Source organism: Chanodichthys erythropterus, chromosome 3, assembly GCF_024489055.1.
Source record: "Chanodichthys erythropterus isolate Z2021 chromosome 3, ASM2448905v1, whole genome shotgun sequence".
Lineage (NCBI taxonomy): Eukaryota > Metazoa > Chordata > Actinopteri > Cypriniformes > Xenocyprididae > Chanodichthys > Chanodichthys erythropterus.
In genome coordinates this window covers 2,644,235-2,665,529 of record NC_090223.1, presented here as the reverse complement: position 1 = coordinate 2,665,529, position 21,295 = coordinate 2,644,235, and the positions used below count along the sequence as shown (strand labels likewise).

General features: G+C 39.0%; 1 protein-coding gene across 1 annotated transcript; it reads right to left on the bottom strand.

Annotated features, from left to right (window-relative positions):
• Window positions 1-13,674: 13,674 nt before the first annotated feature.
• On the bottom strand, window positions 13,675-18,098 carry LOC137002459 (uncharacterized). Its single transcript, XM_067362114.1, has 3 exons — window positions 17,471-18,098; window positions 16,970-17,038; window positions 13,675-14,726 (listed from the first exon to the last, which is right to left on the bottom strand). Exons 1-3 carry the CDS (start codon window positions 18,096-18,098, stop codon window positions 13,675-13,677), a joined length of 1,749 nt encoding a protein of 582 aa, XP_067218215.1.
• Between the last annotated feature and the right edge of the window lie 3,197 nt (window positions 18,099-21,295).

Genomic DNA, 21,295 nt, shown 5'->3' with positions numbered 1-21,295 from the left:
ACGGGCTCATTGTTTGTTAGATCGTATACAGTTTTACAACATAAACGCTGCTCAGATTGCATTCTTTCTTGAAGAACGATGACAGAGAGCAGATCATTCAGAAGAAATGTGATACACAAAAAGTACTGTTTTTTTGTTTTGCAATGGACACTTATATTTTACCAAGTGCCACGGATTGGATTCATCTCGCGATCTCTATTTCATTATAAGTCCCATTTGATTTTCCATGTTGTTATTGGAGCATCTATATCTAAGAAAAAAAAAAACACTGTAGATTGACTGTAAACCTTTAGAACTTTCTAATGATAAAACTCTTCATTAATATTCTAGATCGTATCTAAGATAGATAACTCCTTGGCTTTGACTGCTAACATGATCACGTCGAGCTAGGCGGGCGTGGTTTTAGCAGCCAGTCACATCAGCTCAAATCACCTTTTTCAGTTATCCGGGAGTGACGTGCGGTGACGCGCAGCTAAGATGGCAGCGGCCTCATTTTTGCATCAAAACTGCTCTTCAGAAATCTACGGGTGACGTCATGGACACTACGTCCATATTTTTTTTATGTCATACTACAGTCTATGGTCTTGTAGTATGATGCCCGGCTTTTCTCTGTAACCATTTACAAAGTCTGCAAGTGTATGATGCCTAGTGTTTTAAAAATCTGTTCAGATTTTAAAAATCGTGTAGTGTATTCCAGCCTTTAAACAACTAATCTTACCAACTCTTTACTAAATAAATGAAAGAAAATTAAAAAAGAATAAAATGTCCTGCTTGTTTCTTTCTCCAGCTCAGGTTTTCACTGCATTATATGGTAAGAGTTAAAGATTTAAAGGTTGAAACTGTTCATTTTTATGGCTCGTTATTCTTCATTTCCAGAGATTCAGGGATCTCAGTGCCGATCTTTCAGTAAACTGATGAATTAGTGTGATCTCACTGAATAAAAGGGATCATTTATTCTCTCTCATGTTGTTCAAACAATCATATTTGACTTTCTGTCTTCTTAAGAATATATTTTGAAGAACTTGGTGTTCAAACCACATTAGACCCCACTGACTTTCATTATAGAGACAAAAACACTGTTTTTAAATTTTTAATGTTTTGCAGAACACAGAAGTCATACAGTTTTGAACAACATTAGGATGAATAAATGAGGACAGAATGATAATTTCTGGGTGAACTGAAATCAAGTTTGCACATGGTTTATAAGAGGAAGAGTTTATTAACAGTACGGTTACACTTGAAAGAGAAATCTGAAATCATGTAATTTAGAATACATTATCTTTTCATTATTTCAGCTATACATTATATTACACATCATACACAACCAGAAACAAGAAACAGTAGTTGAACAGCATTACAGCATGAGCAGCAGTTTTCATTTCCTCATTTAGCAGAGGATTTTTTCCAAAATGACAACTTCATTACAAAGCTAAATCAGGAAACAAGCTAGAACAGAAATAAAAATGCAGAAAAGAACAGGTATTTTGGTAAGTTTACTGGTTTTTAAGTTTGTGGAGAGAATAAGATCGGTGAAGGGTCTGGAAATCAACTTTGTGCCTCATTTTGAAGGGACAACAAGGTGCTGCTGGTTCAGTTTGAGTAGATACATGAAAAATGACTTGTGATGTTGATTCAGACCTCAATCTCTGAAGCCTTTAACTGCTGAGATTCCTTTACTGAATGAGGATCATCACATCTGACCTCCATGTGTGTCCTAAAGATGCAGCAGATAATATGGATAATATGGCAGATGCTTTTATCCGAGTGACTTAATCTGCATTCAAAGAGCACATTGATCTTTTCATGTAAATGTAATAGAATGAATCTCAAAGTAACTGAGAGAAAGAAAGACTGGGAATTGAACGCAGGAAAACATCTGACAACAGATGGAAGATGATTATTATAAATCATTATCACTATCATAGTATTAGACTGTCATGATTCTATAGCTTTAGATGGTTGAGATGACCATTAACGATTGACGATTAACGGAAATGTGATTGATGACATGAGCTCTTGAGATTTACTGACTGATCTGAGGTCAGACTCACCTGAAGATCCTTTTACGCAGCATGAAACATATCAGAACAACCATGATGAAGAAAAGGGCCAAAATCCACCACAACTGATCTAAACAAGCCATACAAAATAAAATCAGATCTGATCTAGACAAACAACAACACAACACAATCATCTGATCCACTCTAATAATAAACCAGTGAAATCATCTGATCACTAACAATGATGAATCAATGTTAGAAAGAGGTTTAAAGCTCTTGATGTTTTACCTGAGAGTTGGAGAGACGGAGTCACTTCATCCAGAACATCTTTTAAACACAAAATGATCACAAATATCAGACAATATGACAGAAAACAAAGGCCTGTTCACAATCAAACTGGATTGAGTCTGAATCAGATCTGAATCGGTGCTTTATTAGTGAATTCGTTTATCAGCTGAAGCTCACCTGAGTTTAGAGTCGCTGCAGTTTCATTCCTCACTGAAAAACACATTCACAATCATCATGATTCACTTACAGAAGATTCACTTCAACACAGATTTTGATCTGAATCAGGACCGATTCACTTCAACACAGATTTTGATCTGAATCAGGACCGATTCACTTCAACACAGAGTTTGATCTGAATCAGCACAGATTCACTTCAACACAGAGTTTGATCTGAACCAGGACAGATTCACTTCAACACAGAGTTTGATCTGAACCAGCACAGATTCACTTCAACACAGAGTTTAATCTGAATCAGGACAGATTCACTTCAACACAGAGTCTGATTTTAATCAGGACAGATTCACTTCAACACAGAGTTTGATCTGAACCAGGAAAGATTCACTTCAACACAGAGTTTGATCTGAATCAGCACAGATTCACTTCAACACAGAGTTTGATCTGAATCAGGACAGATTCACTTCAACACAGAGTTTGATCTGAATCAGGACAGATTCACTTCAACACAGAGTTTGATCTGAATCAGCACAGATTCACTTCAACACAGAGTTTAATCTGAATCAGGACAGATTCACTTCAACACAGAGTTTGATCTGAATCAGCACAGATTCACTTCAACACAGAGTTTGATCTGAACCAGGACAGATTCACTTCAACACAGAGTTTGATCTGAATCAGCACAGATTCACTTCAACACAGAGTTTGATCTGAATCAGGACAGATACACTTCAACGCAGAGTTTGATCTGAATCAGGACAGATTCACTTCAACACAGAGTTTGATCTGAATCAGGACAGATTGATGTGTTTTACTGAAGTGTCTCTCACCTCTGAACATGGTCTCCAATCTCAACTGAAATGAAAGAAAGAAGCATCAAAGCAGCTTTTATAGAGTTCATGAAGGATTCAATATGAAAACAGATGAATGAGGAGAGAGATTGAGTTGATTTACTCTTGATTCGTCACAGATGATCTCATGATTCAGATTCACACAGTCAGAAGTGACAAGATGATCAGGTGATACAGATGTCGCAGGATCAGCCAGTCTGAGAGGAAATGATGGATCTGCGATCAGATGCCCGTCCTGAAGAAATCAAACACAAGAGGATCAAGTAATATGTGTGTGTGTGTGTGTGTGTGTGTACTTGTTTTGACTATACTTGTGAAGACCAAATGTCCTCACTTATATTATGAAATACTTTGAAATACCCACTAGTTGATGATGTACATGATCCACTGCTGAAAAGAGAAAGTTTAACCACAAAAACAAATGGTTATATCATTATTACTACTTGTCAAGTGGTTTAGAGAATGGAAACAGCTATTTGTTTTCCCATGTTTTCAATTACATGTCTGTTTTCCCATGTAATTCCCATAATGTGAATTATAACAGAAATAAATTTGATTAATTATTAAATGTTCATATAAAAACAAATGGCACCTTTTACTATCTGTCCCAGTCTCTCTCTTCAACATCACAATATATGTAGGACACCCCCCAAAAAACTATTTCTTACCAAATTCATTGTTTTCTATTTTATTAGTATAATGTTTTATTTACGGCATCCCGTTTTAATGGTTTGAAGTAAAACAAAGCCATGTCACATCAACTGAACAATCAATCTCTCAAATCTGACAATTCATTTAAACACTGCATTTTAATGTTGTCAAATAAAGTGCTGCACAACATCACTGATTAAATTAAAACATGGATGAAAAATATCTTAATTGGGTGATATTCATTTAATAAGAAGAAATAATAATAAAAACAACAACAACTCCATGACATTCCATTATACAGTAAATTATGACTGCTGATTCTGATTAAATAATCAAGCTTCAGTCAGTTTGATGCTGTTTGCAGGATCAAGTTGAGACTGTTTTTCATAAACATTTAATATTTTAATACCTCCTTTTAATATCTCAAAGAATATTTCAGAACAGTTTTCACAACATACTTCATAAACCTGCCAATCAAACATATTTCAACCAACGTCTCCTGCATACCTGTGAGTGGATCCGCGGTGGTGAAGCCCGGGTCGATGAGAGCAGATTGATTCTCCTCCTGGAAATATGAATGAGTCGCGACTGGTGATGCTTTTAAACAGAGCAACTTCCTCTGTCTTCTGCCTTTCCCTCCTCCTCCTTCACTCTCTGCTTCCCTCTGTGTGTCTGATTCAAACGACACACCTTGTGGAATCTTTTGGCATTCCACCAACTTCATATCCGTCTGGAAGAGCGTGACAGTCTGCAAACAAACACACACCCACAGATCTTCTGAAGTTCAGGCAGAACAGGGGAATCTCAGTGCCTCTCATCTCTCTGTGTGTTTTTTGTTTTCTCCCCAGAAACTTCAGCTTCATGCTTTTAAACTCCCAGTAGTTTTTTTTTTTTTTCCCAGAAGCCTTTCTGTCCACCAGAAGAATCCACATCACTGGATCATCTGGACCGGAGCTGCTCTTTAATATCTCTGAAACAGACAGAATACATGGAGTTTGATATGAGTAAAATAAGGCATTGACAAAGTTCTTCTTACACAAAACAAGCAGCAAAAAGCCTTTTTAAATTCTGTGAAATTTCAGCATAGAAAAGAAATTATTGGAACATGTTTTCCAAGAACAATGCAAGTTTCTACTTGAAAATGTCACGTTTAATATGATGTGTTACTTACAGTTTCTTTTTCATATTTGTGAAATGTACTAGCAATTTCTGACTTTGAGCACAACACTGACTTTGACAAGACGGTGGATATCAAACACAAGCGAGAGGAAAAAGCCATGGAGAAAAGGCAGAGCGATGTTTTGCAAGAATGTGACCCACGATGTGAAGGTGAAAAGGCTTCTTTCGTTTCACAGAGGGTTTTTTGTCCCAGTATTTCGACTCCAGCTGAAGTCAAAAACCTTAGAAGATTGAACCAAACATCATTACAAGCCATACTTTCTTAAAAGTTAAAGCTTGAAATTGAAATATACAAACTGTTATTTCAGAAAATAATGAGACAAAGAAAGAAGTATATATTAAAGATATCTGATACCTTAAGCAGGCTCCTGGTCAAAACAAACAATGAGAGCTGAATGATGTTCGTCCCAAAAGCTGCTGTTTTAGACTGAGAGCGTGTCCTTCGAAATCTTTCAGGAGAGAAACTGAGAAACATTCAAGGTGGAGCGAGGCTGAAATACCAGAGAGAGAGGAGTCCCTGATCTCATCATGAGCCGAGGTTCTGCAATGTTTTCATTTTACTGAAACACAAACACACGCTTTGAGGAAGGAAGCAATTATGAGCCAATGTGCTCCACTTCCTTCTTTTAGTCCTAGTGTTTTGTTTCTAGCAGAGTCCATGTCACAGATTTATCCAATTGTTATGTACCATAAAAACAAACAAATGAGACGTACTGTAATGAACGCTGGGGACTTTGTTTAGTTTGGCTTGAGCCAACTCTGTTTGTGCTGAGCTGGAAGAAACTGAACTGACACTTCCATGGTATAAAATGACTTGTGTTTGATCACTATATTATGCTCTTTGGGTGATGAATAACCAGTGCAGTACTAGAGTTTCACCTGTTTGTCACGGTTTGTCCTAGTGCTGGTGTACAAGTGGATGTTTATAGAACTTAGTTAAATGTTTGTCTAAATAATGTTGTCAGCTAGACATGTACATTTTCTTAAGAAAATGTGGCACTCGGATGTCTCTAGGCAGTAGTTAGGGTGTCCTGGGTGGTTGCTAGGGTGTTCTCAGTGGTTGTGAGGGTCTTGCTAGAAAGTAGCTATGTGGTTGCTTTGGTGTTCTGAGTGGTTGAAAGGGTATTACTAGGCAGATGCTAGTTGTCACAGATGGTTATTATAGTGTTTAAAGCATGTTCTTAGAATGTTATTGCACATAGCTAGGCAAATCTAGCATGATTTAACATGTTAGCATTATGCAAGCACATTTTTACTTGTTTTCTCATGTTAATAATATTTAGCATTTTTAACATGCTTTAGAACTTAGCTAATCACTATTAGCATGTTGGATGTCCTCTTTGCTAGCATCAAAAACTCATCGACCCCCATGTCTGTAGGATGTTCTGATGCAGAGATATAGGTATAGATATAGATAGCAAGCTAAACAGTTGCTAAGGTACTCTATTTGGTTGCTAGGGTGTGGCTTGGCAGCTGCCAATGATGATACTCCAAAGGCTGTTTGCCAGTATGCTAATAACCAACCCAATTGCCTCTCTGCCCAAATGTTTCTCTTTGTGAAGTTTGGTTTGGAGTGGCTAAAATGCATCTTTACGCACAACTGCCAGCCTGCATGGAGAGCTTCTTGAGACTCCAGAGACACCAGCATCTTCAAATACCTGTTTGCTGCTCAACACTGGCTTTTTATATAGGTGCCCTTTTAATACAATAAATTTTTTTGACAGGAACTTTCATTAATAAGCCTTTATCTGACCGAGTTCTGCTGTGCTCTAAATCACTCACAAATCTTATGATAATTCGGTAATCTCCATTCAGTTTCACACAATATTAGTTGTTTTCATGCCTTTTGCACAACATCGCACCATTTCATGCTTTTCATCTTCAGAAAGATCTTTCTTTCTCCCATATTGCATGAGAACTGTGACTTGCTTAATAATGTGGACAGGGCTGGGGAGTAACGAAATACATGTAACGACGTTACGTATTTAAAATACAAAATTTGAGTAACTGTATTTCGTTACAGTTACATTTTAAATAGATGGTAATCAAATTACAGTTACATTCAAAAAGTATTTTAGATTACCAAAGTTATTACTTTGAATTTTAATGTCATTTATTTCATTTAATAGGCTATTAACGTAAGCTGTTTGAGGATTTTTAACCAACGAGCCAATGTTGATGATTCTCCGACTCTGTCTGTTTTAAAAAAAACCCGCGCGCAGCCTGTTCAGATATCAGCAACCTGCAGAGTGCAGACATGAGATCGCACGCAAAAAAAATGGATGGGATAACAGGGCATAATGCATTTCTCTAGTGGAAATTCAAAGACAGTTTTACTTATAAACATGAAAAAGGACGTACAGTAACATCATAGTGCAATGCAAGCTATGTCTGCAACAAAACTTGCATCGGCTTCAAAGGATTCAACATCTGGAAAAGCATCTTGAGGTAGGCCTAAGCTGTTCTTGGTCTTTGAAAATGTTATTTTCCTTATTTACTCCTTATTTTCCTATTTACTCGTACGTTGAGCTTTCTATGGTTATCATTAGCCTACGGTTAATATTTATAATATTACTTTACTTTAATATTATATTTATAATATTACTCGAGTTCATGATCAAAAATAGAGATGCAGTAGTCCTCATAAATACAAAGGTTTTTTAGTTTTATTTTGGTCTATCTTTATTCCGGGCTTGCAAACAAACTGCTCTGTAATAATTTCCCAAAATTTCAGGAAATATTTACTAAGCCTGTCAACAGGACGTTAACACAGGCACACGCTGAAAACGGACACAAAGAGGAGAACAGACGCGCCAGCAGAGAAAATACTGCACCGTGCACAAGCTCACTGCTCACGAAATATAGGAAGAATAATCTAAATATTAAATTGGGGTTGATATTAATGTATCTCTGAAGGGAACTGTCTTCAGAAAAGTTTTGATGGCTTTTCCTCTTATCTCCAGCGCAGCGCTGCTGTGTGTATAGCTGTAACCATGGAAACGCTATATCACTGCTGTTCCATAAGCGCCACCTACTGTCAGAGAGTGAATTTACATTTCATTCAGTCCATCTGCTGGTTTTGTTTTGTGCAGGTGTCTTATGTAGCATAATTTCACAAAGCTAAAGTCAGACCATGCTGTTTTTTTCTGTTAATCTTAAAATCATACAATAATTTAAATGAAAAACAACTGATCATGCTCATGTTCATAACATCTTTGTTGGGACTGTGATAAAAATGCAGTGTTTGCCTATAATATCAAAGAGCTACACATATTTTTTGAACAAATAAACAACAAATAAATTAGCTTTAAAAAAATCTGCAACCAGTATCAGAATCGGCCAATTTGCTTCTATTGGCCATGAAAAATCAAAATAGGTGCATCACTTTTTTTCCACTGTTTGTTGTTTATATGGTTAATATTAATGCAGCTATCAGTGCACTAAGGTTAAATATTAGTATAAACATATTTATACTAGGGATAGAGGGATAGTTCACACAAAATGATCATATTTTTTCCCAAACCTGTAAAATGTGGTGGTGGAGAGATGCAAAAAACTGTTGAGAAACTGTAGGTGTGTCAGCTTTAAATATATGCCTTCTCTCGAGATTATTGGGTAGATCATTTCATTTCATTTTCTTTATAAACATTATAAATATTACAAACAAACTTTGTTAATAAAACAATTTAAACCACTGTGTCAATTCGACTCTATACACCTATAAAACAACCTTATTAACAATATTTTATTGTTGTTATTTAATATTTTGTTATCACTCTGATGCACATCTTTACAAATATAATTTAGGAATGATATCAGTAGTAATTATATGGATGTGATCTTAAAAGAAACAAATATTTTCATAATTTGTTTATCAAGATATTGAAATTCTTTACCAACACATAGGTTGTCTAAAAAAACTGTAAACTTAAAACAGAACATCAAGTTAATATGGTCCTTTGTGTTTCAAGTATTTCAAAGTATTCCAAAGTATTTAGATTAAGTTACTAAACTTGAGTAATGTAACGAAATACGTTACTGATTACTTTTTAAAGCATGTATTTTGTAATCTGTAGTGAAATACATTCTAAAAGTAACCTTCCCAACCCTGAATGTGGAACAACCTCTAAGTAGGGTTTCCATAGACCTGGCAAATTATTTTGTCTGAGATTGATACCAGTTATCTAAAAAGACATGGATAAATAAACAAACAATTTCTTAGAAAAACTAAAATCTGAATGTTTATTCTACTGAAATCTTACTGATATATCACTTGCATAATAATTTGGAACGTGGTGTAATGTTATTTTTCATAATCATAAAAGTCATGTTAACAGAACAATGAAACTAATCTTTGATATCAGGAACACATGTAGATAAATAGACTAAAGTTCAGCTGTTTAACCTGGTTATTAACCAAACTGAATCAGCTGTGGTCCAACAGAAACACTTTTGCCATATTAAATAATAAGTAATACATTCATATTTCCACACCTGGACCTGCGTTTCCAGACATGATGATCATGTCTTAGGCCCGGTTTCACAGACAGGATTTAGATTAATCCAGGATTAGGCCTTCGTTCATTTAGGACACCTTTCATAAACATGCCTTAGAAAAAGAAAAACATTACTGGTGTGAATCTTGAGACAAAACATCAGCATTTCAGTCTGGGACTAGATTAAGCCTTGTCTGTGAAACCGTGGGTCAGTGTTTTGTTGATTTTGGCTTTATTGTTCTGATACTCCACACATGCGCCGCACAGAAGCAGAAGATGAAATGTCAACGGTGAGAGTTTGAATGAAGATTTGGTGCTAAAAAAAGATTATATTCTTTAAAACAGTGTGAATGTGAAGAAATATGGAGACAGAGGAGAAGGCATGCATTTATTATTTTCACAATACAATTCAAATGAAGGTTAAAGAGCTGAAAGTGTTCAGTGAATTAGTCTGCACATAAACAACATTAAATACCTGAAGAGCAGCTGATAAAGATGACGTGATGAATCCAGCATTTAAAAACAGAGTTCAGGTGAGATCAGCAGAAACACAGAAGGGTTTCAGATCGAGTCTTTAAGAATGTAATGCATTAATAAAACAGAGAACAGATGCAGGAATGAAAATAAATAAGTGTTGAGGAGTTCAGAATGAAGCAAAAATCCCTGAGTTTGAGTAAATGAACCATGATGATGATGACGATGAAGATCATCCTCTGGACACGGAGCCGTTGAACTGCAGTGAATGAGGATCATCAGATCTGACCTTCAGTTGAACTCCAGCTTCAGGATCCCTGAGAGAAACACATTCAGTTTCAGCAGATCAAGCTTCATTCAGAGAATATCTTCTGTCTGTTTCACTTCTGAAATGATCATGTGATTCAGCCTTTATTTCCCTCACTTTAAGATCCACAACATTACATCACAGTGACTTCTGCACATTTGATCATGGAATTGAACCCATCTTAGTGTTTCTACAGCACCCTCTACTGTTTGTTAGGATTCACTCACTTGATTTCTGGATCATCCTCATGCACTTCCCTCTGAAAACATCTGAGAACAGATTGAATCTGATTATTACATATTATCAGACAGCTTTAGATGGTGAAGATCCTGTGAACGGACGACTGAGGCTGAAATTAAGCTAAATGTGATTGATGACATGAGCTCTTGAGATTTACTGACTGATCTGAGATCAGACTCACCTGAAGATCCTCTTACGCAGCATGAAACACATCAGAACAACCACGATGAAAAAAAGAGCCAAAATCCACCACAAATTATCTAAACAAGCCATATGATATAAAATCAGATCTGATCGACACAAACAACAACACAACACAATCATCTGATCCACTCCAATAATAAACCAATGAAATCAGATGATCAATAACAATGATGAATCAATATTAGAGTTTAAAGGGTTTAAAGCTCTTGATGTTTGACCTGAGAGCTGGAGAGACGGGGTCACTTCATCCAGAACATCTTTAAAAAACACAATGATCACAAATATCAGACAATATAAGAGAAAACAAAGGCCTGTTCACATTCAAACTGGGTTGAGTCTGAATCAGATCTGAATCAGTGATTTATTAGTGAATTCGTTTATCAGCTGAAACTCACCTGAGATTACAGTCGCTGCAGTTTCATTCCTCACTGAAAAACACATTCACAATCATCATGATTCACTTACAGAAGATTCACTTCAACACAGAGTTTGATCTGAATCAGGACAGATTCACTTCAACACAGAGTTTGATCTGAATCATAACAGATTCACTTCAACACAGAGTTTGATCTGAATCAGGACAGATTCACTTCAACACAGAGTTTGATCTGAATCATAACAGATTCACTTCAACACAGAGTTTGATCTGAATCAGGACAGATTCACTTCGACACATAGTTTGATCTGAATCAGGACAGATTCACTTCGACACAGAGTTTGATCTGAATCAGGACAGATTCACTTCGACACATAGTTTGATCTGAATCATAACAGATTCACTTCAACACAGAGTTTGATCTGAATCAGGACTGATTCACTTCAACACAGAGTTTGATCTGAATCAGGACAGATTCACTTCAACACAGAGTTTGATCTGAATCAGAACAGATTCACTTCAACACAGAGTTTGATCTGAATCTCTCTCACCTCTGAACATGATCTCAAGTCTGAGCTGTAATGAAAGAAAGAAGAGTTAGAGCAACTTACATAGTTAATGAAGGATTAAATATGAAAAAAGATGAATGAGGAGAGAGATTGAGTTGATTTACTCTTGATTCATCACAGATGATCTCATGAATCAGATTCACGCAGTGAGACGTGACAAGACGATCAGATGATACAGACGTCACAGGATACATCAGTTTGTGTGGATCTGATGGATCTGCTAACAGAAGCCCGTCCTGAACAAATCAAACACAAGACAATCAGATCAGATCAGTATTATTGTGTGTGTGTGTGTGTGTGTGTGTAACAGTCACCTCTGTATACCAGCTCTGCTCACAGTCAGGATCATTGAGTGTTTGATTCATAATCACAGGCAGAATTATGTACACAAACCCCACTGAGGACTGAATCTCTGCACACGACACACTGATGTTGTACATCTTTCAACTCAAATGAAGAACCTGTTTTAAAACAATAAAGGACGACATAATTTTCAGCATGTAACCAGTGTGTAGTCAGAGTAGTGATATATGTCTTCATCAACGATCAACACACAACAACTTTCTGCATCACATTCCCCCATTATCAGCAGGGCACAACTGTCACATCCAGGTGTTCAGGTCACATGACTAAAATGTACAGATATACAGTGTGTCCAGTGCCAGCTCTTGCTTCACGAGTTTGTGTGCCCATATAATCTTAGCTTAAGTGGTAAACAGATTTGGCTTGCTGTCTGCTATAGAGGGGCTCGGAAAGAATATCCTACTCGAGCTCCGATTGCCCCCCTATAACAGGCAAAAATAAGTACAAAAGGAGGAGAAGGGGAGGAGGAGGGATGCCAAAAGAACTAACAACGGGAAGAGGTAAGATGCTGGTTTTATACCTCGGTATTAATTGGAAGATTAGATGGGCGTACTCCTCCCGAAATTACGTTTATTAACTTCACTTCACGAGTTTGTGTGCCCATATAATCTTAGCTTAAGTGGTAAACAGATTTGGCTTGCTGTCTGCTATAGAGGGGCTCAGAAAGAATATCCTACTCGAGCTCCGATTGCCCCCAAAACATAAATGCAGAATTTAGACAGCAAGCAAGAATTGTAGGATTTGAATGGATCATGATTATTGAAGGAATCGGCATGTGAATTATTTCAATAATCCAGAAGACCCCCCAAAATTGGAGAAAAGAAGGAATGGAAGATGGTACTGCAGCGGTAGTATTGAGGTAGGTAGGTCACTGTTTCAGCAGTTTTAAGTTAGGTGAGGCGCTGTGGCGGAAGCAAGGGATCAAGTGGAGCACTGCAGCGAAGCATCATGTGGAGCACTGCAGCGGCAGTATCAGGTGAAGCACTGCAGCGGCAGTATCAAAATTAGGCGGAGCACTGCAGCGGCAGTATCAAATTAGGCGGAGCACTGCAGCGGCAGTATCAAATTAGGTGGAGCACTGCAGCGGCAGTATCATGTGGAGCACTGCAGCGGCAGTATCAAAATTAGGCGGAACACTGCAGCGGCAGTATCATGTGGAGCACTGCAGCGGCAGTATCAAAATTAGGCGGAACACTGCAGCGGCAGTATCATGTGGAGCACTGCAGCGGCAGTATCAAAATTAGGCGGAACACTGCAGCGGCAGTATCATGTGGAGCACTGCAGCAGCAGTATCAAAATTAGGCGGAACACTGCAGCGGCAGTATCATGTGGAGCACTGCAGCGGCAGTATCAAAATTAGGCGGAGCACTGCAGCGGCAGTATCAAATTAGGTGGAGCACTGCAGCAGCAGTATCAAATTACGTGGAGCATTGCAGCGGCAGTATCAAATAAAACAAGATTTGGCAGGCATAGGTTGGATTGAGTTTCGTGGGACGGCTATCCTAAAGAGAAGCAAGAGTTAGATGGGCTTGTTTAATGAGGCTGAGGTCGGAACGAATGTAAGACTGAAAGGCGTCTGAGGACCACCGACCCAGTAGTTTGATTTGATGATCTGGCAGACCTTTTTGGGCTGCGGTGGTGGCTGCTCCTATGCGGAAGGAGTGAGATGAATACAAGTGAGCTTGGATACCAGAGTGGGTGAGGATGTATTTAAGCTTTTTCTGGAACCAATGCCTAGTGACTGGAAGGTTGTTCTCATCAATGAAAAGCGGGTCAAGCGGAGAGGAGATCTGAACCTTCCTGTGTGCAAGGAAATAGGAAAGAGACTGATATGGCTGAATGGGTGTCGGAAGATTAAAGATATGGATGAAATTGCCGTTTTTTAATTGATCAGTTTTGCTACATTTGAGGAGGAAACAGATGGTGTCCGTGTCTAAAACTTGGAGATCGGAGAAGGTTGGGTGGATGGCTGGGTTGAATTTAGAATTGGTTGTAATTTCAGAAACTCTGAGGAATCCGAAAAAGGCCAGGGTAAACATAGCATCCAGAGTTCTTGCTGTATCAGGGGGCATATGACCAGAGCGGAGGAAAGTCAGGCATTTAGCTAAAAGATCAATGGTTAGAGGTTGCCTAGAATCAGGACGAGTGGGGTTGGTTTTTTGAATTCCTTTGATAAGGAGTGTGATCTGAGGGTTTGTTATGGCAGGGCATGGATGGCCATAGATTAGTTTATAGAAAAATTGAATGCCGCTAAGATAAACTTTGATAGTACTGGGTTGGATGGACTTAATCTGGTTGAGATATGAGATGAATGAAGACACTGAAAGGAGGGAAAAGTTGGGAAAAGGCTGGTTGTAGGAGGAATGGAATTGTTTGAAAGCTCTCCAAGCTGTCCAGTAGGAGTGTAATGTTCTGGGTGAGATGGCGTGGAATATTGAATCCAGGGATGAGGTGTGGAGATGTTTGAGTGGGTGAGCTACAGGAATATCAAGTCTGAATAAGGAGGAACTGGGGTTGGGTCTGGGTCCGCCTCCGGGGCTAATGCTCTGAATTTCTGAAACAGAAAACGAGAGAGTGCATCAGCGATTTGGTTTTGGTGGCCTGGAATATGAACGGCTTTGAAGATGAACTGATTACAAGCGGATAACCAGGTGAGGCGTCTCAAGAGGGGCATGATTTCAGGGGAATTTGAACGGCCTTTATTAATGCAGTGAACAGTGGCCAGATTATCACAGTGGAATTCTATGCTTTTAGAAGACCATTCGTGACCCCACAAAAAAGCAGCTATGACGACTGGATATAACTCAAAAAGAGCTGAGGATGCGGCACGTTGATTTGACTCAGAGAGCTCAGGAGGCCAGGTTGAAGCGAACCAATGACTCTTGTAAAAACCTCCAAAGCCAACTGAGGGAGCGGCATCTGTAAACAGAGGGAGATCACTAGAATGAGATTGAATGTCCTCGTAAAAGAAAGTAAGGCCATTCCATTGTTTAAGAAACATGATCCATAGTTTCAGATCAGCGAGACAAGATGGGGTTAGAGATATGGTATTATCCAATTCCTGAATAGAAGATGCAAGAGACAGCAAGTGGGAGATGAAGGGGCGTCCTTGAGGCACTATACGCATGGCGTAGTTTAAGTGGCCTAGCAGGGATAGCAAATCTCGTTTGCTGCACTGAGGTGCTTCCAGCAGATTGGATGAGATGGCGATTATCCTGTCTATTTTGTCTTTGGGAAGGGAAGCTTGGAATTTAACAGAGTCAAGGTTAATTCCAAGGAATTCTAGGGATGTGGTAGGGCCTGATGTTTTCTCTGGGGACAGTGGAACTCCCAATTTAGAAAAAACTTCCTGAACTGTGGAGAGGTGAGCAGCTGGAGGAAAGAAGTTCGGGGAAATGGTGAGAAAGTCATCCAGAAGATGCACCAGGTAAGGGACTGCGTAGTTGTTTTGCAGGATCCAGCAAAGTGCTTCTGACAGCATGTCAAAAAGTTTGGGACTACTTTTGCAGCCAAAAGTTAAACGCACTGAAAAATAGAATTTCCCTTTTCAGCGAATGCCAAAAAGGTGCCAGAAATCTGGATGAATGGGCATGACTTTGAATGCTGAAGTGATGTCAACTTTTGCTAACCAGGCTCCGTAACCTGCATTTTTGATTAGATTGATGGCTTGGTCTATGTTATGGTAGCACAAGGAGAATTCTTCTAGCGGGATGAGGCTGTTAATACTTGGATGAGTTCTGTTATGTGGAGCAGAGAGATCAATGATCATTCATTTTTTCCCTGAAAATTTCCTTGTGGCTACACCGATGGGACTAATCCGAAACAATTTGAAAGGCGGGGAATCAAAGGGGCCAATCATAAATCCAGACTCTAGCTCTTTGGCTATTAGGGTGTCAACTGCTTCAGGTTCGGCTATTGCAGACTGTAGGTTTTTGCAAATAAGGCTAGTGGTAGGCAAGCTTTCCAAACCAGGATTAAAACCTTCCTTTAAACCTGCAAGTAGATACTGTGTGAAGTTTTGGTCTGGGTGATGCACCAGTTCGTGCGCTAAAGAGGAGACAATGATAGGAGAAGAAAGATACTTTTTCAATTCTTTATTGGAGTTTGCTGAGGAGCGATAGACAGGGCATACAGAGTGAGCATGAGCTCCACCACAGAAATTACACACATGAAGATATTTGCAGCGTTGTCTAGTACAGCCAAACTGATTGAAATTATTACATACTTGTCTGCCTGAAGTGAACCTGAAATTGCGGCTTTTGGAATCGCCCCTGGACTGTGGTATGTAAGATGTGGAATTTACGAATTGAGAAGTGCCTGGATTATGGCCCAGATTGCTTGGAGGGGCAGGATTGAAAAGGGGGCACGTGGACAGCTCATGTGTGGCGGAATTACACAAAACGCAAGAGACGCTACGGCAACCCAGAAAAACCTTATTGTACAGCTCAAGATCGAGAGCTCCCCAATAAGGACATTGATTCCACTGGGTGACTCGAGCTGCGCATTTGGCTGAAAAAGCCTGTAATAAGTGTAGAAATGGGTACCGCCGAAGGAGTGGGACAGTTCGGCTATGATGGTTAAAAAAATCATTCAGCTCTTTGCGCCTTGAGGGGAAGACCGAACAAATAATTTCTATATATCTTCCAAAAGCGATACAAAATTCAGCCATGGTCAGTATACGATTCGATTTGGGATTTGAATTTTTTAGATTTAACGTAATGGGACCACAGTCAAGGGTGCGATAGGGTTCACTTATTGACACAGAGGGGAGGAGAGAAGAGAGATCAATGTCCGCACCTGCTAAAATCTGGGAGCGTAGATGGGTGGAGACGGGTGGTGGATCCATGGCAACGGCATTGGAAGGAACTGGAAGAGCAGATGCAGTTGAGAGTGTATATGTTGGGAGGCGAGTAACAGTTGAAGCAGTAGCTGGATGGAATAAGGCCGTAGAATAGATTTCTTGGGGAGGCACACTTGGATCGGCTCCGACAGCGGATGAGAAAGGAAAGGGAGGGGGGGGCAAGACCGTTTGCAGAGGCAACCTCATGCTTGGGTCTGCTCCGATAGCAGATGAGAAAGGAATGGGAGGGGGGGGCAGGACCGTTTGCGGAGGCAGCCTCACGCTTGGGTCTGCTCTGAAAGTGGATGAGAAAGGAATGGAAGAGGGGGGGTAGGGGGGGAGGGGAGCCGTTTGCAAAGGTAGCCTCAAATTATTTATTCCAAGGCTAGATGAATTAAACTGAGACTGAAAGACAGGAGGAAGAGAAATGTTGGAAGTGTGAACAGAGGAAGACTCACCTGTGGGCGGAGGAAAGGTAGCAGAAACGGTCGGAGAGGACGCGGAACTATTACGAGCGGCCGCGATAGACCGGCTGGAATGAGTGGCGGACGAGGAAGCGGCGCCCGCGGCTGCCGCCGCTGCTGCTGCTGATGCGGGCTGAAACTGAGGCGGGTTGGAGGCAAACCTTATAGATCGAGCCGCTGTTTGCGTTGTAACTTGCGTGTTGCTGGGAGGATGTGGAGAGTTTTGGTGCGAGCGCACGAGCAGATCGTGAAGCTGTACTTTTGTATTCCTCCGGGAGAAATGGATACCCGCGTTGGATAACGCTTGCCTGAGCGCGTTGACGGAAGGGGTTGCTGCTGAAGAGGATGATGATGATGATGATGATGATGGATGAGATGCATCACGGCGAAGATCGGCCGAGCCCCGTGATGATCTAGATGGAGGAGGACAAATTGGTCTTCTTGAGCGAGGTGTGTTGAGCTGGTTTGTGGAACGATGAGACCGGCGACCTGGGCGATCAACAGGTGAAATATGATGTGAAGGAGGATCCAACCTGTTTGGGGAAAAAAGTGCAGGAGTTTCTGGCACATTAGAAATCTCGTCGTCGGAGGGAAACAGTTCGATTTCCTGGAAGTTAGTCATGATGCGGTTTGGGCGGGCCAAATGCCAAAAGAACTAACAACGGGAAGAGGTAAGATGCTGGTTTTATACCTCGGTATTAATTGGAAGATTAGATGGGCGTACTCCTCCCGAAATTACGTTTATTAACTTCACTAAGTGACATGAGCAGTTGCATTGAGCCCTTATGACCATGTGACGGCTTTAAAAAATTCATAACTGTGTCTGGCTGCATCTATTTTAATAAAATGCACTGTACTTAAAGTTCCAAGCAACAAAAATCATATTGCTACTCAGTATTTTTTTATTTTTTAGGTCAAATATTACAATATACAACAAACATTATGGTGCAGTCGTAAGCCAATGGTAATGTGAAGGTTGTGGGTTCGATTCTCATTGCAGACGGAAAATGACTGAGTGACCCAATCACTCCCTGGGCACCAAAGTGAATGTGTGTGTGTGTGTGTGTGTGTGTGTGTGTGTTCTTGTTTATATTACATCGTGGCCCCACAATGTAATAAAAACCTGAGATCACCTACTTTGTGGGGTCCAGCCAGCGGTCCCCACGAGGGAAATGGATTAATAAACATACTAAAAGATGTTTTTTTGAAAATGTAAAAATGCAGAATGTTTCCTGTGATGGTTAGGTTTAGGGATAGGGGTACGGTAGGGGGATAGGAAGTACGGTTTGTACAGTATAAAAACCATTACGCCTATGGAGAGACCCCACTAAGATAGGTGCGCCTGTTTGTTTGTGTGTGTGTGTGTGTGTGTGTGTGTGTGTGTTCACTGCTCACTTCTCCTCGTGCACTAACTTGGATGGTTAAAGCAGAGAACAAATTCTGAATATGGGTTATCAATCTAGAGAATTGTGTCAGAATTTAAGCTTTATGCTGAAAACAAGCAAAGCATCTGCCAGTTGGGTCAGAAAGATAAAGTTTGATTAAAGGATTAAAAGGGGTCAAGACAAATCAGGTTTATTTTCATAACTGAGTGGCAGGTGTTTTTGCTTGAGTAAAGCATTAATCTCACTCAGTTTTGATACATTTCTCTTAAGGAATTGTTTAGAAACATAAAACATAAACTTTTCAAACAGAAGTGGTAACACTTTAGTATAGGGAACACATATAAACTATTAAGTGTGACTTTTCCCTCATTAAACTCCTAATCCTAAGGTTGTTAAGTTTAGGTATTGGGTAGGATTAAAGGGATAGTTCACCCAAAAATGAAGAATCACCTTTCACCTTTAAGAATGTAGAATATGGTCATGCAGAATAAAGCATTAATATGCGCTTAATAAGTGCCAATAAAAAGCTAATATTCTAGTAATATGCATGCTAATAAGCAACTAGTTAAAATACCCTAAAATAAAGTGTTTCCACTGTGACACATTATACCCAAAATTTCTTCATACAGTAAAACTGACCTTTGACCTGACCATGTTTTTCTTGAGTGTTATCTGACATAATTAAGATTATTTTTTTCTGACACATTTTAACTTTGAGATCTTTTAAACTATTTTTTTTAAAACTATAGTGAATAAACTGTATTAATGAATGAAATGTTCAAGGTGTCTAAATAAATTTGGTTTGACTGTATATATTTCGAAAGTAAGAACATTTGTTACACCAAAATGCAAGAGCCTGAGAGTGTCTGTATATGAGTTGTTTTTGGTTTTGTTCAGTAAATGCAAATGATTAAATGCATGTAAATGCAAAATTTATGTACAAAAAAAATGAACTACAGTTTTCTAATAGTGTTAGAAAACATAAAATAATTTCAGATGTTACAGCAACTACAGTTACAACCCTTACTCGAAGAATAAGATTTTTCTTATTAAAGTTCAATTGTTATATATATATATATATATATATATAAATGGATTAATTACATTTTAGTTATCAAAATCATGTCAAATCAATTGAGTACAATCTAACTTTCTCATGTAATGAAATTGAACAGTTAATTAATACAAAGAAACAATGATTATTTTTGTTAAATTCAGTGCTGCACAACCTATGTACCTTCATATCTATATTTTTTCTGCAGTGCAAATACATAATATTAAATATACATGCCCTCTTTTATCTTATTCTTGTTTTTGTTGTTTGTGAAACATCCCCTTCTCCTCCATGCAATAGCAGCAGTTGTACAGAAATCAAAATTCATACCTGTAAGACTGTGGAAGTGAAGGTGCTGATTCTCCTGCAGTCTTGCTATGATTGACTGCTGCAGTATTTATATGACAGAGCAGTGGGATGTTCTGCTCAGTTCTGCTGTGTGAACAGGAGGAAGTAGGAGGATCTTTGTCTTCTGTAGGGGGTTTCCATGCAGAATTTGTACAGCGGGGAATCCTCTAAGAGACAAATTGTTCAAATCATTCAAAGAGGTGCCAACAATCTCACCACACACTTTAACAATGTTTTTAAGATTAACTGACCCATACCAGCACACACATGAAAAATAACGGATTCAATAAAACAAGAATAAAAGTACTGTCCACATTAAAACCATGAAGCTTCCGTTGAAAATATAAGTGCTGATGGGCTTTCTTACACACTGCATCCACATGAGCCTCAAAAGTCAACTTTTCATCAAGTACAGGTGTTTAAACTGATGATCATTTATAACTGCAGGAGAGATGACTGTAGGATTCTTCCTAAAATCTATAATCTTCTTTAGTTTTAAATACGTTAGTGACCAAAAAGGACAAATGAGAACCACAGAACCATGATCAGGATCCTCGTTATTAAGGAGGGAAACGATCACTGAATCATCTGCGATCTTAATAATGTGACGCCTCTGTAGTTGTGTCTGACACTCGTCAGTGTGAAGCTCAAATAAAAGACTTGAAAGAACAGCGGTAGAGGAAAGAAGTACATCAGATAAAACACTGTTTACCTTCAGACGTTGAGACCTCTCGGTCAAAAAACTATCAGCCAACAAATCGACCCAGAATCAATATTATCAACACTCTTTAACCTTTCTGTGAGGATATGAGGCTGTATACAATTAAAAGCTGATGAGAAATCACTTAAAAATTAATCGAACAAAAGTCTTTGCGCCCTCAAGATGTGATAAAATCATATTTAACAGAGGTCTTATAGTCATTTACACCCCTGCTTGACCTGTAGACACTGAAGTGGATCTAGATTTGCCTGATCACTGAAAGAGACAGAAAATATGATCGCATTTAAGATCATCATTCCTCACATTTAAGA